General features: G+C 40.2%; 1 protein-coding gene across 1 annotated transcript in view; it reads left to right on the plus strand.

Moving 5' to 3' along the window:
- ccnjl (cyclin J-like) overlaps nucleotides 1-23,998 on the plus strand; it is a 109,348-nt gene that overhangs the window by 30,039 nt on the left and 55,311 nt on the right. The window contains exon 3 of the mRNA XM_028813170.2: nucleotides 11,834-12,044. Within this exon, the coding sequence (XP_028669003.1) occupies nucleotides 11,834-12,044 (211 nt within the window). The remainder of the gene's footprint in view (nucleotides 1-11,833; nucleotides 12,045-23,998) is intronic.

Below are 23,998 nucleotides of genomic sequence, written 5' to 3' on the forward strand. Positions count from 1 at the left end.
TCCCGTTAATCAGAGCAATTTTGATTGGTCAGGTTTGGTTTGGCGAGGTGGGAGTGTGAGACGCATGAGGAGGAGTGAAGGCACATGCTGACAGTTGCCTTCACAAATGGAAATTATAACAAGGGACAGGAGGTATGAAAGGTGCCTCAAAAATAACAACCAAGTCCGTGGAGCAGACTTTACAGGAACGCGCTCAACAGAGGAAGAACCGGTGAAGAGACTTTCAGATACACATGATTGCAGAGGAAGGGCGCTAAAGGTACACGTAGGGTGAGGAGGAGCAAATACTTTTAGACTGTATTACCCACTTTTGACAGGTACTGTGGCTAGTTATTAAATAAACCCTCTCCGGAGAACCCTATCATGAACAGTAATTGAATGTAATGGTCACAAAGAATTATTTGAATTGTAGGCTCCCATCGTTGTTTATATTCATATCCACGACTGGAGCATCTTGGGATTATTTAGCAGCAGGCTGTGAAACTTAACGGCTTGACCCTTTGGCTTGTTGAAGCATCTCGGATATACAGAAGTAAGAGGCGTATTCTCCATTTTTACATTTACTTAGCTGGTTGACGCTTTTATCCAAGGTGACCTGCAACAGCTGTGATCTAATTGGATATGTTTCCTTTGTTTTTTCCGATTGGAGCACAGGCAGGTGAGGTGATTTGTTGGTGGTTTGCATTGTTAGTAGCGGAATTTGAACCCACAACCTCAGGGTTTTCACTCTTTTGTTTATCTTGCTGTCTTTTAGTATCCAGTGTCTCCGTGCACACTTTCCGTTGACATCATCACGTGAAGCACGGTGTTCGCCTTTATATATCCTGCTGGACTCCTGACCAGTGACTGAAACTGGTGGCCAAGTCTTCAATTCAGATGTTTGGGTGCCTTTTTATTTTGGTTTACGAGTGTTTTCTGGAGGTGGTGTATTGAACCGTATTTTAGTGAAAATATATGTGTGTGTGTTTGTGGGATGTTGTGAGCGTATGACTGGTCATGTGGATTACGCAACATGCTTAACTTTTTTTTTTTTTTTATTGAAACATTATCCAATGTCAGTCACCATAGATCCCAGTTAGGTCATAAGTTTCTTTCTGCATGCAAATATGGTTTATTTATTTTTTTGGGTTGTCGTCATAAACTGTACGAGGATAAGTAAAATATGATAATCATCATGTTTTTGGTGCAGTGTTCCCTAAATGCATAAGACAAATGAAGCCCTTCTATTTACAAGTCATTTTGCCAGCCTATCCCAAGTTTTTATTACGCTGCACTTCACTGATGCTTAATGAGTGTTAAAACCAAAAGACGCATTTAAGTTAATGAGTGATGCTATACATACACTATAGGTAGGGCCTAATTTGAAGTGTTACCCAGGCATCTGTTTCTTGTGGTGCAATTGTAATAAAAAGAAAATGAAGCTGTCAGAAGCCATGCTGTCCTTTCGTGAGGAAATCCGTCCCCTCCAGTCTAGCTTGTTTAGTTAGTGGGAGAAGGGGATCTTTTAATGTTATCTGGCAAAGTCAGGCAGTTCCAGAATAAAGAATGAGAGTGGTGGTTATTCCAGTTTTATTTATTACACTCTTGCAATCAATGACCTCAGTTTTCACTGTACTTCTCCTTAAATGACTCTGTGATTGGACCACCATCTTGATTGGGGAGACTCTAGTCACACTCAACATCAGTAACTTTTCACCTGCTGCTTTTTGCCACTCAATTAAAGGAGTTTGGAGATCACTCACCCTCTGTGCTGTTATACTAAGAACCAAACATTTTATGTGCTCTTCCCATTTGTAGGACTTTTATAGTTGACCACAGGCTGATCAGTTGGCTTTTTCAGACTCAAACAATGAGGAAAAGTTGGGCATCAGTCCAATACTGAAACCGCCACACTGCACCGCCTGCCTGCCAAACGCCACCTGAGCATCCAGATGCTTGTGCTTAATCTTTTGGGCTTTGATGATTGGTGCTTTTGTCTCATGACTCGGGGTGTGTGTGTGTGTGTGTGTGTGTGTGTGTGTGTGTGTGTATTTAAACAATGCGCTCTGTCTTCTTCTGGCCTAGAAACATTTTTCAGATGTTTGGTCTGCCATTTGCACCTGGCAGTACAATGGACTTTTCCCTCATATGAGCATTGTCTTCTAGGCCTTTCCTCTGATCCTCGCAGACATCTTTCGGTTTCCTTGTCCTCTACCTCCATGTGCTCAGGCACTGCCCTCCTGTCTTTGTTTCAGTCTGTCACAATTACTCCAGTCCTCCAAACCTCCAGTTTACTTTCACTCACCTTTTGCCAGCATGGATTGCTCGGTCCTGGTACTCAAGTTTCTAAATTGCTATTCAAGTAAATGGGGCTTGGCAATATGGCAAAAAAAAGACCCAATAAAATGTATGCACAAGATGAGATTTAGTTTTGGATTTTTACACAGATATACTTTTAGACTATTGTTTATGAGAAGGTTGTCCACATTTTGAAATCTGAAAATACAAGTGTCTTCTCCTTAGAAATACAAAACGGTCTATTTTATATAGTGCTTTTCAGCTTTTTTTTTTTTTTTTTTTTTTTTTTTTAAAAGGGTGGGTCACCCAAAAATTCCCATGTTTAGATAGATAGATACTTTATTAATCCCAAGGGGAAATTCACATACTCCAGCAGCAGCATAGTGGTTTATGTTAGAAATGGATACCTTTCGTTATTGAGATACCATTAAATTGATTTAAAAGTATAGTGAAGGCATTGCTAATGTAGCTAAAGGCTGTTAGGCTTGAATTTATTTATTTATTTTTTTGATTCACGTATAGCTGCACAGCCCCATTTTCATCAGTGTCCTTATGGTCAATTCCCTTAGCTTATCCTTAATTTGTCCCATTTACATGCTAATTGGTAATTAGAAATACCGTTTAACTACAGTAGCACCACTGACAGCCATTCCTCTGTCCACTGGAGTTTCAAGGTCTTGGCATACCTAAAGGTCAGTTCTGGCTTCAAAAACATCCAGCAGGACACGGCTTTCTCAAGAACTTCCTTAAGAAAAGTGTCGCTGTGTTGTTCCCAACCCCCCAAAAAGTGATACATTGCCATTAAAGTGAAAACCTCATACAAAGGTGACTGTTACTGGGTTGGGAGAAGAGGGTAAAGTGGATCTAACCAGAATAGAAAAACTGCCCAAGTGGAAAACATCATCAGAATCTGAAATCTGAGAAACAAACTCCTTACTGGTCCTCGGTTGACTTGTTTATATGCACACCAAATCCTAGTGCCTCCAAGACAAGCCATTCCAGAATTGTCTTTTTTTGGTACAGATGACAAGTGATTCAAAGACAAAGCCACGTGTGAAACTGGTAAATTAAAAAAAGAAAAGATTAAAATGGGCAAAAGAAGCCAGATGTTGGGCTGATGGGGACTGGAAAGGTGTTTTCTGCTCCACATCCTGAAGTTGTCTTTTTGTCTGGGATTGTGTGTGTATTTAGTAAAGCAGACATCTGAGGACCCATAAGGTGTTTATTTCTGAAACTACACACTCTGATGTCCTTCTTGGGTCCGCACTACTTGTCCTGTTCTTTACTGTACACAAGTGAGCAAGCTGATCGACCAAAAAAAAAAATAAAATTGAATATCTATATATATATAATTCACTAAGGCAAGACAACCATGGAAAGCACGCCGGAAGGGGGCGTGGATTCACTAAGCCACCGACAAGTAAGACACCCATGGCGCACGCAGGAAGGAGCCACTCCCACCATCTCTAAGACCATTGGATACGACAACAACTCGCAGAGCCACACCCACCAAATGGGACGCAACAACACATAAAAAACGGCGTCATTTATATTCGTCTGTCGTAGAGGGCACATGCACCTCCGAGCCACGTTGACTGTTCATAGAGGCATGTTTCTCGCGGACGTGAATCGCCGTATGCAGCGTGTAAAACGGTTTGCGAGGGGTATCCCATGGGATCCTTAAAACAGTCCTTTACAACTGAGGTTAAAACACAAAGAAGTAAGCAGTCTTTAAAACCGAGTTTACGGTTATGACGCACGACCGCGTGCACCATAGCAAACTGTTTTACACGCTACATACAGCAATTCGCATCCGTGACAAACATGCGTCTTCTTAGATGGTCCTGCAGGAACACGGAAGACGTTTCCCTGCCCACCAACCCTCCTTTTTCACCGGCCCGCGTCTACCCTCGCTCTCTAGGCATTCACACTGCCTGCCCATTTCCCCGGACGCAAAAACTCACCGACCACCCAGTTAGTCCCTTTCGTCTGTGCTAGCAGTCCACATGCACGTCTGACCCACGTTGACTTTTAATTATTTTTTTCGGTTTCGACACCCGACCGCGTCCACCATGAAAAACCATGCGAAAGGAACAACGAAGCCCCGCCCAGAAACTCTGCCCCTCCTCCCACGTGCTCAGGAACGCACCTCAGACCACTGCCCGCCAACTCAAACAGCTTATCAAACACATACTCACTCGCTTTGGTCTGTGCTGTGGTCCAAATCCAGCTGTGAGCCACGTTGACTATTCTTTTGCCCTCCATGGCTACTGCTTCAAAAGTATTTCATGGAAATACACGCTATAGAACACTACGACAAACTCAACACAGAACAGAAACACGCTGTTGATACTGTTTTACACACTGCATATAACAATTCCCATCCCCGATGCTTCTTCTTCGATGGTCCTGCAGGAACATGAAAAACCTTTGTGTACAAAACCCTGATTCATACCATCAGAGCTAGGGGAGACATTGCTACAACTGTAGCATCTACAGGAATAGCTGCAACATTATTACCGGGAGGACGAACTGCCCATTCTGTTTTTAAAATACCGTTGAAGCTCACTACTACTTCCACATGCAACATCAAACCTTCCTCACCACATGCTCAACATCATCTACAATCCAAAGTTATTATATGGGACGAGGCGCCAATGACACACACATACGCATTCCAGGCAGTTGACAGGTTATTACGTGACCTCACGGGTGACACGCAGCCTTTTGGAGGCAAAACAATACTATTGGGTGGAGATTTCCGACAAATTCTCCCCGTCATTATGCGTGGCTTCCGCGCGCTTACTGTCGCCAGTTGCATTAACAAGCACCCTTTGTGGCGTCACATTCATGTTCTTACACTGACAACAAATATGACAGCACGCGAGCTATATTAAGCGTCACCAACGAAGACTCTCTATACCTTAATGAACAAGTGCTAAAACTTATCCCTAACAATGACGTGACTTTCACGAGCGTGGACTCCATCATCACAGATGATCATGCAGATCAACTTTTATTCCCCAAAGAATTTCTTAATAGTCTTACTCCTACTGGCATGCCTCCACATAAACTCAAAATTAAAAATGGATCCGTCATCATGCTTCTCAGAAACCTCCTGCCTGCAAAAGGTCTTTGTAATGGCACTAGACTGTCTGTTAGCACCATTCACCGTAATGTACTGGAGTGTAAAACTATCACATCTGCAACCTCACAAACTGTCCTTATTCCCCGGATATGCCTGACCCCGTCAGATTCAAATTTGCCTTTTACTTTTACCCAAAGACAATTTCCTGTTCGATTGGCATTTGCGATGACAATTAATAAGGCACAAGGACAAACTTTCAAAAAGATATGCCTATATCTGCCAAAACCAGTCTTCACTCACAGACAATATATGTTGCTCTCTCCAGAGTTCCATCTTTCAATTCACTTTCTGTTGTATCCTCAAACCCTCCCTTTTTAGACAACTCTGTCTTTCCAGAAGTGTTCAACCATCAATAAATAATTATGCGGCGTTTGTTATGCCGCGGGTTCACTATTGTGTTGTATTTTCCTCTCTCCAGAGTTCCATCTTTTCATTCACTTACTGTTGTATTCTCACACCAACCCGTTTTAGACAACCGTGTCTTTCCAGCAGTGTTTACCATTCAATAAATAATTACGCATGAGATTGACCGTGTGTCTACCCGACGCAGAGAGGCGTGGGTAAGCCGTTGAACCCCATTCGGGCTGCAAACCGTGCAACTCATACGCTCCCACTGATTACGTCCCTACCCTTTCTACACACCCCCCTCCCACCTCGCTACTACCGTAGTCTGGTGTCTTGGTGGATTATATATAGAAAAGCAGCCAAAACCGCACAGAGCAATGAAAAGTCTACGTGAGTCACAGGTGTATCTGGACTGTGCAAAAACGACAACGACTCAAGTGACGAGTTGGAGGTGGGCACATGACCAGGCAGTGCATACTGAACAAAACATCACCACACTAGCATGACAGACAGAGCGGAATGGGCGTCCTTCTCCTCTCCTCCCGTTCCTTTCTCCGCGCCTGAGCGCCGTCCACCCCTATCCCTCCGTCTGGGAGTAGAAGCCGCAATGTCGGTCCACCAGTTTTCAATCACGGACGATTGTGTGTTGGTTTGTTCCGTGCATTGTTACAATGTTGCTTTTCTTGCTGATTTATTACATTACCGATTTTTCAAATGTTAATTTTCTCCCTGTGCTTAAAAATCATTAAAAAACTGGCCTGATTATGCGGCATATGGTACGCCGCGGGTTGGCTAGTTCAAATTAATGTTTTAAAATTGAATTGAAAAATGCTCATCCCTAACCTCTCTCTTTCTACAGTGAAAGAGTTGTGCATTTTTACCACATTGTTTATCATGGCATTAGAGAGTAGTGACATCGGGAATTAAAGCAAGAATTTCACTTTACTCTGTATGTGTGATAGAGCATCTACTTATATTAATACTTCTAATCATATGATGGCAAATATAAGAAAAGGCTTTTATCTAAGAGAGGAATATCTTAACCATAGGAAAATGAGTTGCTTTATATGTTCTTTGACAAACGTCATGGAAAAGGCATTTTCTATATTGAGAATTTAATGAAACTGTAATGGCTTACTAAAAGCCTAAAGGTACATAAGTAGGCCACACACATAAAAGAGAACTGCAAAAACAAACGCACATAAACGTATCTGAAGAAAATCTGATATTCTAAGATGTAAGTGAATTCTGGCTTTTGGGGGTACAGACCCCATATCTAAACAGTGCCAGGCTAAAGATGGGTTGGGTGCCAGTCCAGCACAGTCCTGTTCACATACCCAGTCACCTTTACATCGGGCTAATGTGGTATTGCTGGTCAACCTAATCTGCTTGTCACTGGAGATTGTAACATAGACATGTGGAGAAGACTCCATACAGACGCCAATGTTTGACTTTGGGATGCTAACTGCAGCACAAATGTCCCACCGTCCATTTAACCAGGAGCCCAACTGCAGGCAAGCTTTACTGACTGAAACGAATACCTGAGGCCAGAGTATAGCTTGGGAGATGTCAGGTACTGTAAGAAAGCAAGTTTTTATTTGCAGCTACACCATTTTTTTTTTTTATAATTTTTCTGCAGATATTCTTATCTTAGGTTTAATACTGTGTGTTACTTGATGCTCCCCTTCTTTTTGGAATTTCGGGCATGTTTTAAAGTTAAAGTATCTTCTTTTAATTTGTCCCTTTTCAAGAAATGTTTTTTGTATTGTGGGGTGTTTGTGTGGAACCTTCATGCTCTCCAAGATGTCCACGGCATTGTTTATCTGTTTGCTTTCAGTGTCTAAAGCAGTTTGATGGGTTTATAGAAGAGAATTTGAGAATGTCTGCCTGCTCAAGCTGCCCAGGCCGGTTCACAAAAGGAGCGATTTTTACATGTCATTCTTCTCTGGGAGAAGAAAGTAAAGGAGTAAGCAAAGCAGATTGCATTTTTGTTTGCTTTTCGCGGCATTGTTTGAGCCGAGTTGGATGTTAGCCACTGCTCGCCCAGTGCCGCTGCTCCACTTCATTAATCTTCATTTCGTAAGCCTTTCTGGTATGCTGTGTGTATGCGTTTTACTATTTATTTTTGTAATCACATACACTTTAGTCTCATTTTTAATTTTTTTTTTTTTTTTTTTTTGCCACTTCATTTATGGTGGGTTGAAAAGAGAAATAGGTTTATTTTTAATAAGGCGGTAAATTCTTGAAAACATTTTAAAATAAAGAGGAAGAGGCTTGTGACACCCCTGTGTGTGCCTGGAGACTTAGTGCAGCTGTGGCCCTCTTTGTGCTTTAATTTAATAGGAGGTTTAATATTTCTGCACACGGAAATTGAGTCTTAGTGGCAATGGCCACAGATTTTCTTTTTAGAACATTTACTCTTGCCTGTATTTGTTAAAACAAAACACAGTTATGGACTTTTTTTCCCCCTTTCACGTCTACCAAAAGGGTGGTCTTAGTGTGTGTTTATTTGTTTAAAACTTGGGATTTTTCTACTGATTTTCCTGTTTTAGACATCCTTGAATATAATACAACCACTTGTGGTGTGTGTGTGTGTGTGTGTGTGTGTGTGTGTGTGTAAGGATGTGGAGCTGGATGCGTAGACAAATTGGTCCTTCCAAATAAAACTTGCTCCTGATTGTTAGATTTTTATTCGATAAAGTTTATTAATCCCGAGGGGGAATTCAGATGCCTCCAACAGTAGAAACATGAAAAACAAAAATACAGGACAAAATATCAATAAGTAAATAAATTAAAAATAAACTTAAAGACCCCATTGGGTGGAAGCATTTGAATTGCCTGATAACAGAGTAGAAAAGACCCCCAGAGGTGGTGCTTAGCACAGTATGGTGGAATTGGCGATAGAGAGAATCATTAAAAACTGCTGATAACTTAATGATTTTGAGCAAAATTGTTCCTTTGGATTTTAATAATCATTAATAATTACATATGCTGCAGTTAACTGTATGCATTTGTATTTTTGTTTGTGTAAAATCATTAGCCAAATTTTTTTTATAATTTTTGTAATTGAGACGGGTGATTGTTATAACAATACAGCATTTCTGTATTTCTTGGGCATCTGTTTAAAAAAGGCAATACTTTTCTATTTCCTTTGGACAAATAAGTAGGGTGTTTTGTGTTTTTTCATGAATTTAATTCAAGTATTGTAATGGGGATCTGGGATGGGGGTGTCAGAATTTTTTTTTATTATTTTTCTACACGTGCCACCTTCCTCTGCATATTGTCCAGCACTTTAAAATCTGTCATAGGAACACTTTGGAACGGCCGGGGGGGGGGGGGACAGGAATGTCTTACCAGGAGAAGGGGTTTGAGAAGATGAGAGGTCTTAGGACATTAAAAACTGAAATGTTTAAGTGGCATCTTACCCTTTTTTTAGTTTGTTTAGAGAGATGAGCTTTGCTTGGCCGTTTGGCTAATGTGTTCACTTTTGTGCTGATACGGTGCAGTTTGCACATCGTGTGAGATTTTTTTGTGTGAGATTCTTCATTGCACTCATCATAACAAATGTAAATAAGAAAGCAATGTGAAGGAATATAGTAGTGAAATGTTTTCCTGACAAGTAGCCAGTTATATGAAGTTGTTTCCCGTTTTATTATTCTGTCATCGTCTCCCATGTCAAGCAGTCTATAGTTGGGCTGCATCTCTTACAAACTGTGAAAACACGCTTCTCTTTTCACAGATAAATTGCATTTTGAAGTACTTGTGAGGCCGCTGATGGATTCCTCCGTCTCCCGCGTGGTGCTGATCTAGTGTGTCAGACCTTTTTGTCCTCTGTAATGAATTGCAGCTTTTAAACTACAGCTTCCCCAAGCCCGATGTGCAGCTGCTGCCTTTCCATGGTCCCCGCAGAAGGCTTGAGTGCTCAGTCAGGCGGAACGTGCTTGTTGGCTCAGACCACCAGCCCTGCATTAGATCTTACTAGATTGGCAAGTGGCAGCGCATCAAAGAGCATATGCGCCGAGATAGGAGACGGTGGCCTCAAATGATGACTTTGCGGCAAGAGATCGAAGATGTTGAATATTTTACATCTACTGATCTTAACAGACATCTAAATGGTCCTGAAGGACTCTGAAGAATGCAAGGCGGACCCAAAATCAAGTGTTCTGTTGTTTAACCCTTCTGAAAAATAGTGGACTTTGAAGTTTTGCCTTCCTCCCCAGAGGTTTCATGGTGTAGTTAATGCACTATTTATTTTTTATGCAGGTATTTACTTTTATGAATGGGCCCACCTGATTGTACAATAACAAATGTCTTGCATTGCCTCCTGTTAATCCATTTTAAGAGGTGGATTGGAGGACTCTAGTTGGATACCCCAGTGAATGTGCTGTGGTAAACATGGAATTCTTTTTCCCCTCCCAGTTAAACAAAGTATTCAGTCTGTTGACAAGCTCTTATAAAGTTCACTTTACAAATGTGTAAACTACAAAAAAGTACAGTATATAATTATTTTTTTAACAGATAATTGGTAACATTTGGTCCCACACTGACATTTTCTTCTTTATAATTTTATTTCAAAGCTTTGAATTTCATCTACTATTTAAGTTATTTTTTTGGGGGTTTATCCACATTAACTAGTTGCCCCCTCACATCCTTTTCCTTCCATTTCCAGATGAAACTCACAAAAGTGTACTTTTTTTGTAGTTTACACATTTGTAAAGTGAACTTTCCCCCTGTACTCCTCCAAACATTTACTCCTTCACACCTTAGCCTGTTCTCTAACACGCAGACAATAAGCTTTTCTTAATTAAGGATAGCACTGAAGTGTAGCGATCAGCACTTCTGCTGGAAGTGCCTCAGGTCACTTGGTTTGACTTCTTGGGTCGATGTCACATTATAGGACTTTTCCAGTGGTTATATTTTTGTAAGCCTTCATTTTCATAATCTCAGCAAGTCGGAGGCTGTCACTGGAGCACTCCCATGAAGCTGATCATATAATTTGACATGTGCAGTGACTTGCTCTGAGCAAATTTTTTGCAAGTTGCTGTGGATATAAATGGCAGCCAAGCAAATACATGTGAATGTAAACAGGTTAGATGTTTGTCTTCTGTCGATGGTTGGCTCTGTGTGCTTGACAGCTGACGATCAATGAATGCTCATCAGGAAGTATGATTCATAGAATGCAATGAAGAAGAATAAGAATCGCAGGTGTTTTGGACCTCGCAAACAGAAGAGAACCTCGTCTCTCTGATGTCTTGTATTTTAAGTACCATGACAGATGTTAAGGCTGAGATTGCTGTTGAGCTTGCTGTACCTGTCACCCCTTCTTGCAGTGCTGGCTCCATCAGACGCTATGGTACTGGCTGTCAGAAATGGGGTGGGAATGACTGCAGTGGACGATTGGTACTTAGTCAATGTTGTGGGCGATAATTGTCCGTTGTTTAAGTTGACGTGGCCCAGCAACAAAGTCTGCTACTGTTTGCCAAATATGACATACGCCGCAACTAGAAGTTGCGTAATATGACATTAGCTTCAGTGTAGTCACATTCTGTGTAAAGTTTGTTATTCCTTTCACTTGCCTTTGACAAATCTCTTGTTCAGCGTAAATGGGTCTGCGGTGGGCTTAGCAATGAAACTGTTTAGTTGGAAAAACCTTCAAATGCTTTGTGGTGTACTCTAGACTGGCCTTAAAACAAGGAGGCTTTTTGTATCATAGGTTGGTGGGTTCAAGTAGATATCACCCATGGATCTTGTCTTGCTATCTTTTAATGCTATTACATCGTTTCAACCAGGGGTTTGTGATACAAGGTACCGTAAGTTGGAGGTGAATTGTTTTGTTTTGTTTGGGATGGTAGGTCAAGTGAGGGGGTTGTAAGGAGACCATTTTTCTATGGTTTATTAACAGATCTAGGTATTTCATCGAGGTTGGTTTCATGTCAAAAATAGATGTTCTGGAAGGCCTCCGACAATCAGATTTTCCATTTTATGGTTTACAACAAGCTAACGCTGCTTTCTCTCTCTCTCTCTTTTCTCAATCCAAATGCATTTTGCCCTCTACTGGACCAGGAGCTGAAGCTGCCGTCCTTCAAGGCCCAGTCGCCACAAATTGGTATGCGCCGGTACTTTGCAGACCTCCTGGCCATCCTCAGCAACCGCTACCAGTTGTGTCCCACTGCACGCCACCTGGCAGTCTACCTGCTTGACCTCTTCATGGACCATTATGATGTAGCAGTGAAGCAGTTGTATGTGATTGCCCTTTCCTGCCTACTTTTGGCCAGTAAGTTGTTCTATTATTTTGCTCTTTCAGTTAAGGGTCTGCTGCCAAGAGAAGTGAAGTTGCAGTTTTAATGTCCATCCTTGATTTGGTTTTCTTAACTGGCTTGCCCTGTTTTTAAGCTTGATTTTTACATTTGGTTCCTTCATAACCAGAATGTATTGGCTTCATGTGCCATGTTAGTGTAATGTTTGGTATTTTTACAATTGAGCTGTAGGCCACTAGTGATGTTTAATCCTCTTTAATAAAATCCCTGTGTGTGTCTTCTGGTGAAGTGCGCATGCACGGGGCACGGTGCGACGAGCAATATTACTGTCAGAGAAAGTTAGAGGCGTTTTACGGAAATGCAAAACAGTATTACTGCAAGAGGAAATTAAAGGTACACAATACAATGACACATATTACGGCCACATACAAGCCAGTATTACTGTCAGAGGAGATTAAAGGCATATTACCGACGTGCATGCCTGTATTACCGCCAGAGAAAATTAAGGGTATATTACGGACGTACAAGACAGTATTACTGTCACAGAAAATTAAAGGCGCACAATACTCGGCGGCAGCCCACGAAGAACGGTCAGCTCAGAAAGTAAACATCAAGAAAAGATATTCTGAAAGAGAAAAATACGACCAACAAAAAGAATGAGGTCAAAGTCCATTGCCATTTAGTATAGACTGTTCCTACTAATGTTTATACACTACTGTTCTAGCACCCGTTATTGTACCGGGCTAAATGACTAGTATTTTAATAACAATAAACACATTTTACTAAAATCCTTTACATTTTTTTTAAACTAATGTAACTTGTACATAAAAGTGAATTGGAACATTAGAACAATCAAGAGAACGGGCTACTCAGCCTAACAAAGCTTTAGTCCTGTTGATCTGATGTTATTTAAGAAGAATTAAGTGGAGTTTTGAAAGTCCCTGAAATCCTACTGTCTACCACACTACTTGGTCACTCATTCCATGTGCCTATGGCTCTCTGTGTGATGTTCTAATGTTTAAATGCTTATGTCTTCAAACTTTCCTCATAATTCATCCCCTGTAACCCTCCACTCAGCCTAGTTGCTCTTCTTTGGACTTTCTCCAGTGCTGCTTTGTCTTCACGGAGACCAAATCTGCACACAGCACTCCAGATGAGGCCTCACCAGTCAATTCTAAAGCTTGAGCATATACTGTACATAAGTCATTAAAACAAAATAAAAGCCTTGTCTTAATTATAACCACAAACACACACTTTATAAAATTCCTAATTTGTTTACAGGGAAGGTAGAAGTCTAACAGGCTTAACAATTTGACAAGTGAGCTCTTAAACTAACAAGCCTATCATTTACTAAGCAAAGGGGCCACATTTGAATAAATCGGTACACTGCTGTCTTTTTGAGTTAGAGGAAGAAGAGTTTGTTTTAAAATGTTAGCTGCTGTGCTAAACAGAAGCTCAAGCGTCCCTTTAAATTTTAAGACACAGTTCTGATGCACATCTCTCCTCCCTCACTTCCCAGAAACCTTCCTATTCGCTGCAGTTGCCTTTTCTTGCTCTCCAAGTTTAGCTGGAGAGCAGGTTCATCTGCCCTTGCAGAGATTCATATCAGTGGCGTAGTTCGAGTTCGTGCCGCTCGGGGCGGGGTGGTCAGTGCTTCAATTTGCCGGCCTCTAACATATCTGAACCTATTTAAATAGAAAATTAAAATATCAAGCACATCTGTCTCACTTAAAATTGTCCAAAATGTTTCTATGGCAAGATCTAACCTGCGAACGCTGCAGTCAAGTTCCAGCCTTACTGGGTCACATGTTTTGGGCCTGCGCCAAATTAACATCATTCTGGACCAAACTTTTTAAATGCCTTTCAGACAGCCTTTGTGTCACAATTCCTGGTAACCCATTAACAGCTGTGTCTGGTGGGCTGACAGAGGGGCTTAAAGTGGAGAAGGACAAACAAACTGTAATGGCCTTTACTACACTATTGGCACGTAGACTGATTTTGCTCAACTGGAAGAATCCTAACTCTCCACTTTTAAGTCAGTAGATAACTGATGTTTTATATTTGAAATTGGGGGAAAAAAAATCAAGTTCTCACTTAGAGGATCTGTGCAGAACTTTTTCAAAACCTGTCAGAATTTAATCAATAACATTTTAGAATAAACTGAGGAAGCAGATTCTCCATTTCTTTTTCTTCTCCATTTATCTTCATTCACTTATTAATTCATCTATTTACTTATTTTTAGTAGCTTTAAGTTTTACTGTGCTGGCCATGCTCTTTCTCAGGGGTGGGGATTGATTTGCTTTCTATACTATTTTTGTAAAAATTGATCTATTTGTACGGAATGTTGTGCAATTTCAATAAAATCAATAAAAATAAAATTTAAAATGACATATAGAGAAAAATTAAGATACATTTTGCATAGAAGTGTTCCTATATAGAGAAACAGCAATAATTTTTCACATAGTTCTAAGCATCAACTAGACAAGAATATAGTATAGACTCACTGATAAGCCGTGTTCTAATTATTAGTTTAATTATGCTGCGAAAACCAGAACCAGTGGAGTGTACAAGTGATAGGTGGGGATGTTTTCTGTGCAGAGCCAAGAACGCATTCGAATTGATAATGAAATGAAATTCTAAATTGTAAATTCATTGTTTATCTTCCTAGAAATTATCATCGGTGTATGTGTTTATTTTTGTTATTGCCTCATAAATTTCAACTGCTGTGTCTGACGCCGTCACAGCAGGACAGTCTGAAAATGGTGCGAGGGCACGGTACAGGACAAACATGCCTAGTGCGAGTACACCCTTAGTCACTCAAATCAAATTCTGCTAGTTGGTAGGCCTGAATCTGCAATCGTGATTTTAAAGTTTTTTCTTTGAACTTTTAATGAAGGCTTTGTTTTTCAGCACATACTGTAAAAGCTGAAGTAATTTGTATGTAAATGTATAGGAATAAGTTAGGGCTTAGTGTTTTGACAATTTTCATAAATTAAACTAGTGAGTGCTCATTTCCAGACTGTGTGTTCTATGAAGCTGCAGTACGAATTGAGTTGGGGGGTAAAAGGTGCTGTTCTGGCAGGACATGCAGCAGAAGCACAGGGGAAGTGTTCATATCCTCTAATTTACATCGGCACCGCCAGCAGCAGTGACCACCGCCGCCGCGTCTGCCCCAGACAGGGTGTGCAGCCTACAAATACACAGTGACAGGTTTATTACAGAACACGACCTGTCATTTCCAATGACATGAGTGCTCTTTGACTTGACGTTAAAAAGATGTCATGGGAGCAAAATGCTCATACATGACTGTGCAAGTCACTTGGGGTCATAAATGCTGTTTTACTCCCCGTTTATTTCCATTACTTGGTTTGATCCTTCATTATCTGTCAGCAGTCTGTTTCAATTCATTTATGTAGTTGATCTTTATTTTAGTAGCAGTGATTCGACAAGGAAGAAATGTTTAGAGATTCAAAGTTAATGTTGCAGTTTTAAATCTTTTATTGCAGTCTATGAGTACTCATTTGTCCTGACAAAAGAAAGTACACAAAGTATGCTCACTGGACCTCCTCTTCGAAATATAGTCAGCATTTTTAACTGTTCATTGTCTCTTTATTATATTAAATAAAAAATAATGAAATAACAAACCTATTTAATGAAGCACAAAAATCCTAAAACCTGTACAGCTGTGCAAAAAAAGCAGAGTTCCTGGTCCACAGCCATCTTGTCCTCCAGAGTGGCAGCTTGTTGTTTTGGGTGGCCCCATTTTCAAAAACAAGTAAGATTGTAAAAGACTGTTCTCCAGGTTTTAGGAAGAAGAGTCTGCTGACTTCCATCAAGGAGATTAAGGCAGTTTTGCTGCTGTAGTGCCTTATGGGATGACTTCATGTTGTACAGACCACAGTGAGAATGCATTTATTTAGGAACAGACAATTAATGAGACCAAGACCAGAAGGATCGAACTAGGATTCCATAGTATGTGGCAACAGGGACAGTTAGAGAGCATACTTAGATTACGCAATGGCCTGGGAGCAAGGCCCATTAGGCTAAGACATATAAACAGACTATGGTGATGGTAAGGATTTTCAGAGACCAGAGGTGATATTTAAGGTATTGTTCTGGGAAGGTGAAGGGTCCAGATACAGCAAAGAGAAAGGACAGTAGGAGGCCTTAGTTAGATAACTGTAAAATACTCGTTGTGTAAGCCTGTGCTGGAAAAGCATGGGGTCCTAGAAACTATTGAAATTGTCAAAAAACAAATTGAAATGCAGAGATGTCAGGAAATTGAAAAGAACTACTCTGGCCATCTCTCTCCTGGTAGGATTTGTGTTGCCGACGTGCTCACCTCACTTGTGCATCAGCGGCTAAGCGACTGTCGGTCGGTCGGTCTTCGGAGGTTTCCTTTTGCCGATGTCCTCACCTCGCTTCTGTATTAGTGGCTAAGTGACTGTCTTTCTTTGGCGGATTTGCTTTGCTGACATGCCAGCCTCACTTGTGCCCTTACCCGACTCCACCTCTCGCTTCCGGGCCGGACAGACATACACCACAACTTCCACGTGTAGATGTTTATATATAAGATGAAGACTGGCTCCTTGGCAAGGTTTAAGGAGAGAAGTCTGTCGTACGGTGGTGAAGAGTAGCAGGCAGTAAAAGGATGTTTAAAGAATAGAAAACCTTGAACAACAGGAGGCTCAGCGATTCTTTCTTTCCTAAAGCCCTGTTTTTTTTAGGTGTACATGCATAAACTGTTCAAGCATAAATCTCTGTGATCTACTCATTAAGGATTTTATTTGTTGCACCCTTACAAGCTACCCTGAAAGTGGTTTTCGGTTGGGTTTTCAGGTCACGGCCATATTTAGGTAGAAGCAATCAATTAAGTTGAATTCTCTGCCATCATACTGACAAGCTTATGCGAGTTGCAGCACGTTGTATCTTAATGTCCTCATTCTGCCTCCACGCTCATTAAACGATCCATTTTCCTCTACTTATCCTGTTTCATTTTCATTGTCTTCTAACGTGCAGGTCACCCGTTTAACTGAAGCTGCCTTGAGCTTGTGCCAATCTGCCATGCTTCATGCATTTCCTTTTTTTTTTCTCTTCTTTTCGATTGAGATTCTGATTTGTGAGATTCTGCACAATGGAAAGCCTGTTTTTAGGAGGAGAGGATTCTAACACAGGGATGGGTATTGATTTTGATAAGAGATGCCTGTCCTCAGCTGAATGGTATGCCAGGCCAGTGTACCTCTGAGACGTGTAGCTGTTAATACAGCAGCAGAGTCATAACACGTTGAGTAACATTTTCTTTCACAAAGAATGTTTTTACAATGAAAAATCATGTCTTTAGTTTCTTCCTCATTTATGCAGTTTTAAAAAGATTTTTGATGAATCCACATGTTCTACAAGTATTGGCACTTGGCAGACTTTCTGGCCTTTACATTTATATAGCGCTTTTAGTGAGTGGGGAGCCACTTCAACCACCGCTAATGTGTAGCATCCACCAGGACGGTGACATTTTTACTGCACGGTGACCCTGTCACAGGGTCAGTGCCCCCTACTTACTCACCAATTCCTGTTTCGGCAGTAAGCCTTTCCTAAATGGTTTCTCATCCAAGTACTGGCTGAGCATGATCATGACCTGTTGTGAAGTGCATGTGGTATGGTGGCTAATGGCAGATTTGTGTGGTGTTTTTGTCAGAGCATAAACATATTTTTCCAAAGTGAAGCCATCATTTTGTCGCTTGGAATTGCATGCTTTGTAAAATGCAATTTAAAAGGTGAAAGAAGTCGTGTAAGAGAATGTCTGCAGGAGAACATATTTATTAATGGGGTGATTCATGGAAAAGTAAGTTGTTGTTAAAAAAAAAAAAAAGTAAACTGTCTTGCAGTCCCTTCATGGTATAAAGCCCTGCAGCTGAAATGTTGCCACCTCAAAGTTGTCACGGTATGTGAATGTGTGCCGGGAGATGGAAAACCTGCTTGTCCTACATTAGTTTCTGCCTTTGCTTCTTATGATGCCAGGGTGTGCTTCAGCTCTCTATGACCCTGTGCTGACAAAATGGAGGTAGTAGAAATGGTGAAGGCTGGGGGGATAACATAACGTAAGTGACAGACCCACTGGCACAACATTCTAGAATTGAGTGCGGTCTTCTGAAACGGCTCCTTTTTACTTTCTTGTATGTGAAGTATAGGGAAAGTATTGTAATCATCCAAATATTCGATGAGATTTTGATGAATTTTAACATTTTAGACCTTGACTTTCTCATATACGACGTTTAAGGAAAATATTGGGATCCTCCAAAAATTCCATTTCGAGATTTTGATGAATCTCAACATTTTAGACCTCAGAGTCCAAAAAATACCATTTTTGGAAGTATGTATGTGTATAGACATGATAACTTGAGTACGCTTTCATTCAGGTCAACCAAATTTTGCATACAAGTATTTGGTACAAAACGTATGTGTTCTATCAACTTTTGGGCTGTTTCCGCTAACCGGAAATGGTACTGCAGAGTCCAATTTATTCAACTTTACTTTTATAATAAGTGTTCAATATTAATTTGATTTGTCATTGATGGTTCTTTAATATATATATCTATCCTCACAGGTGGCACAGTGATAGTGCTGCTGTTTTGCTGCAAGGAGATTGTGGGTTCGCTTCCCGGGTCTTCCCTGTGTGGAGAGCGCTTTGAGTAGTGAGAAAAGCGCAATATAAATGTAAAGAAAGAATTATTATATATTTAAAATTGTATATAAAAATATATTTTATTAAATATTATATATAAAAGTATTATTATATATAAATAAAATCCTAAGCCTAAAAGTGCAACAGTAATGTTATTCTGTCATGTTCTTTGTCATGCTTTAAATCAGGCTAATTTTATAACCTACATATATACAGTATATGTTTGGTATCATTCTTTTCAGAATTTATCAAACTTTAATGTGATGTTGTTAGATTTTCAGATTCTTATGTTTTTAAATTATAAGCTAAAAAATATCAAGAACAAAAGATTTAACCATGCCCGGGGCCGGAAATAAAACAGAGTAGGACAGCTGCTGTACAGGCTTTTAAATATGTGAAGCGCTGCACAAGATGGAGATCACACGGCATGGCAGCAGCAGCAACAAGCCAGCAGCTAATCGCGCAAAGAGGAGGTAAAAAAAAAAAACCTATTTGTTTCTCATTGTCTCGCCGTTTAAGAGGGGGTTTCGGAGGAGTGACCGCGTCTCCTTGAGGTGTGTTCAGCCCCCCTCTTTATAATGCGAGCGGTAGAGACGCGAAGTGAGTAGGGGGGAACCCAGTAGTAAAAATATAATCTTTGTCTTGCAGTTTACTCCTCAAATATCCATCCCCATATCTGAGTATACGAGAAAGTCCTGAGGAGATCACTCCTGATTTTTAAAATAAGAATCATCATGGTGTTGGAATTGTCTTCTGGCAAGAATGCTTTAACTTTTTCACAACACAATTTGTTTTGTGCTTTGCTTGCTTGCTGACCGGTTGTTTTGCTCTGCACAAGTTACCATTGCACAGATATTGTTTTTTTTTTTGTTTTTTGATTCCTATTGCTGCTGTTGTATTTGGGGGGCTGAGTAGAGTCTAGTTGTTACAGGTGGTCCTGGCTCTGTCCCCACATGCGTAGCGTATAAATGGCTCACTGTCAAATTGTTGAAATGACACGATGTAGTGAAGGAACTACTTAAAAAGCCTGAATTAATGTTCTCAAGTGTGTTATGGCTTCATTTTGTCTGCTGTTTAAATGTTTCCATTGTGTGTAATCGCTTTCTGTCAGTGTTTTGTCCTGCATTTTTTTTTTTTAATATGCAAAGCTCAAAGCATAACTTCTTAGTGTATTTGTGCTGCCGTAGACTGCGGTCCTCTTGTGACTCTGCGCATTGTGTTAATATAAAGGGAGCCCTTCAAAATGGGGGCGTCCGCAGCACAGAAACGGCCAATTGTTCATTCTGGTTGTGATTTTGACAGTCATACTTCGAATAGTTGTTGGACTTTTGTAAATCAAAGCAAAACATTGTATTCTGTAACAAAAAAAATCTAAGAGTTAGCAGCCTTTTTTACATTTACTTCATCCAACAATTAATTATTACTATTATAGCCACTGTTTATAGTAATGGCCGAGAGAGATTTTTAATTCCACAATTTCATGAACAAGTGAGAACATTTCTGATATAGTGGGGACCAGTGGAAGCCAGTGCTGAGCAGAAAATATTAATGTTTATGGGGAAAAAACCCAAAAACTCACTTGTGTCCCTTCATCCACATGTCATTTTATCAGTCGTCTGCTCACACCTTCAAAAAATGCTCTTATTTACAGTATTTAAAGTGTTATTTACTAGTTAGTTCATGAATAGTGAATTGTATTTAAACCGTATGAAGATTTTGTCCTGAAGTCAGGACTACTGGTGAACAAGGAGTAGGTGGGTTGTCTTTTTGGGTGTCCTATTTCTTTCTTTCAGCTTTCATTTAAATTGTGTATTTAATAGCTTATTGGAGTGGCAGTCATTGACACTCAAGCCTCTTTTCAATTTGTAAATATAGGAGAGGATGGACAAGTTTCAGTGCAGGGTTTCTTTATAATTTGGGTACAGTATTCCACAGATCTTGTTTGTTCTTAAAGGAACATTTCTCCCCAAAAATTATTTTCGTTACCCCATGTAGTTTGTAGTGATAGCTAGGGAAAAAAGAAATCTTGTTTTGCAATTCTGAATGGTAAGGGTAATGTTTCTGATTGAATAGGTTTACAGTTGCTTATTTATCCAAGGTGACATTTTACCGTAAGTTACAGCTGGTTCCATTTCTTTTGCTTTTCCAGTTGGAGCACAGACAGGTGTAGTGACCTGCTCGTGGTCGCACCATGTACTGTAGATAGCAGGATTTAAACCCACAACCTCGGGGACTGATGTCCAATGTCTTAACCACTACACCTCCTGCCTGAGTTACTGCTGTGAATAGAAATGTGATGATGGCAGACGGGGTCTTCAGTTCAAATACCTTGGGGATGTCGGTGAGCATTCCATTTTTGTTCATGAGAGCATTTTCTGGAAGTGCTTTATGTAACAATATGTTAGTAATAAAACAAACTGTGTTTGGGACATTGGATGACTTGACGTGGATTAGAAGACCCAAGTAATGAGGTCTTTTCTCCCCACCCCCACCATGGACTTTCTGTCATGGTTTGCCATTATCCAGTGTTGGTCACCTTAGACCCCTTTTTTGTCAGAAGCTTTATCTGCTTAAAAGCATGAGATTAAAGATTTTCGTGGTCATTACTACAGATTGCATGGAGTAAGTAAGATGATCAGTAGAGGTACTTTTGGGTGGAGTGTTCTTAAAAATAAAATTAATCTTATTCATAATTTAGACCAGGGGTCCCCAACTCCAGTCCTGGAGGGCCTCAGTGGCTGCAGGTTTCCATTCTAACCCTTTTCTTAATTAGTGACGTATTTCTGCTTCTATTTAACTTCTTTTGAATTTATTTTAAGTGACTTGCTCTTGAAGACTCGGACCCCGTAATTGTTTATTTTTCCTTTAAATGGAAACCAAACAATAATGAGATACAAAATGAGCCGAAACACGACCAGCAACATGCATCCATCATACAATATCCAAAAATAAAGAAAGGTGAAGGTCTCAGGAGTGCTGATCTGCTCAGATCTACAAAACATTTTAACAGAGCTCTTAAAAAAGAGAAAATCAACAATTTTGGAAATGTCTGCTATTGCACAATGAGAGCAGCAACAAGCCATGGAATTAAAGAACGAGTTTAATTAACAGCAAGACTCGGCGCCTGATTAAGCAATTGGTTGGATTTTTGAGGCCCTGACTTAGGTGGTCTTCTGTTGGCTCCCTCACTTCACAAGTCATTTCTATTTGGGTGCCATTTAAGGAAAGAAATGAAGCAATTCAGAGGAACAAGGAAAAAAGTCAATTAAAATGAATTCAAAAGAAGTTAATTAGCAGCAAAATCAATGCACTAATTAAGGAAAGGGTTAGAAAGAAAACCTGCAGCCACTGGGGCCCTCCAAGACTGGCGTTGGGGACCCCTGATTTAGACTTTGGCTGCAAGTGCTGTTATCTTTCATTGTCCATCCATCCATTATCCAACCCGCTATATCCTAACTACTGGGTCACGGGGGTCTACTGGAGCCAATCCCAGCCAACACAGGGTGCAAGGCAGGAAACAAACCCCGGGCAGGGTGCCAGCCCACCGCATTATCTTTCATTGTGTTCTTTTTAATTATCAAGCATTTTGCCTTTTTTTTTATCTTGCTTTAGTCTTAAATATTGCCTGAAAACCAGCTGATATTTTCTGTTTTTTGCCACCCACTGCAGAGGATATTTGAATGTATGGGAATAACGAAAAAGAACAAATGAATCCACTGGGGTTTATGCACGAGGGTCTAATGTGGATTGATGCTTGTCTGGTCAGTGTTATTGCCTTCAGGATGTCGAGGTTCACCATGGTGGAATAACTGCGGGCGTCTGCACTGATTTGTCTTTTGTACATATAGTACATGAAGTAATGTCTGGGTCTATGACACGCACAGGGTGTGTGTCTACGCCATGACTGCTAATTGATGCTTGTATGAATGTGGAATTATCTGTGTCCATATTCACAGTTTGGGTCTGTTGTTGGTTGTCAGGTAATTATGTGCAAAATTGTTGTACCTACTGTACCGTCATTGTTAGAGGTCCTCTCTTTATCTGCTTATTTTAGCTCTCAATGTTTCTATGTCTCCTTAAATGTGTGTGTGTGTGTGTGTGTTGCATATACAGTTCTTATTCATGTACTAAATGTGTGTTAATGCCCCTCACTATGATGTTATATTCCTGGATATTCTATAAATAACCATTATGTTCCGATATTTCAAACCTCCTGCCTGTTTTGCTCCAGACTGATGTCATAGAGCAGACTGAGTAACGTTAATCAGTCCTACATCTTGTGATTATCTTTTATGTGAGCGCGCCACAAGACAAATTAAGTACATTATCTACAGGGCAAAAGTCTCACAGAGCTAGTTAACTCTGCTGTAAGTTAAGCAGTGTGTCTAGTCTAATAATCATTTCTTTTTCTTTATATCTCTTTGGTTTTATAGACCCCCTTTTTCTCATCATCACGTCTCCTGTTATTGTCTGAAATTTAAAACCGGATCAGTGATTCATAACTGTGTGTAATGGATGACAGTGTAAGACAGTGGTGAGCAAATGATACAGCCAACTGTAAAATGACACCTCAAAAACTGAACTGGGTCCTTTGAGAAAAGGAAGTCACATGGTATTTATTTATTGATTTAACTTTGAATGAGTACACTATTAATATAGCCCATTGTCACATAAAACGTGTGGCTTTGCAATACCCCTGGAGACATATTGCAGATTTCTCTGTCAGAACTGGTCAAAAGTTTTGGCTGCGTCTACCATTGGCTTTGGAAATTTCCAGTGTTGTGGAGTTAAAGGGTGCATTTGTTCGCTTTTTAATGGTTTTATTTGTAAGGCGCAAAGAAAGAGCATTGCTGCAGTGGCTGCCCTGGGGCAGCTAATCGTCCCTTTTAGGGCATCAAGCCATATGCTGCCACTGTTGATTTCAAACAAAGGAGAAAATGGCGCCGTCTATTCAGCTGCGGGGACAAATGTCTCCTCCTGTGCTTATCATGTCAAAGATTCACAGCTAGATGGGCTGCAGGCACGTTTTAAACTTCTGCTAAAGAAGTCGACTTAGTTATTTAGCTTCATCTTTATGTTGGAAAGTTTGTGTGTGTTGACCTCTTTAGATGTTTGAATAAGAAAAAAAATAAATTTGCTAGCTTTTCTTTTTCATTTGCAATGGAGTATTTTGTAAATTAGTAAAAATCTTAAATGAACTTCTTTAAACATCTGGCCTTCTGGGAAATCCCGTCAGTTCATTTTAGAGTTAGTAATGTTAAATATGTCAGACATTTGTGCAAAAAGTAATCT

Source organism: Erpetoichthys calabaricus, chromosome 11 (genome assembly GCF_900747795.2).
Source record: "Erpetoichthys calabaricus chromosome 11, fErpCal1.3, whole genome shotgun sequence".
Lineage (NCBI taxonomy): Eukaryota > Metazoa > Chordata > Cladistia > Polypteriformes > Polypteridae > Erpetoichthys > Erpetoichthys calabaricus.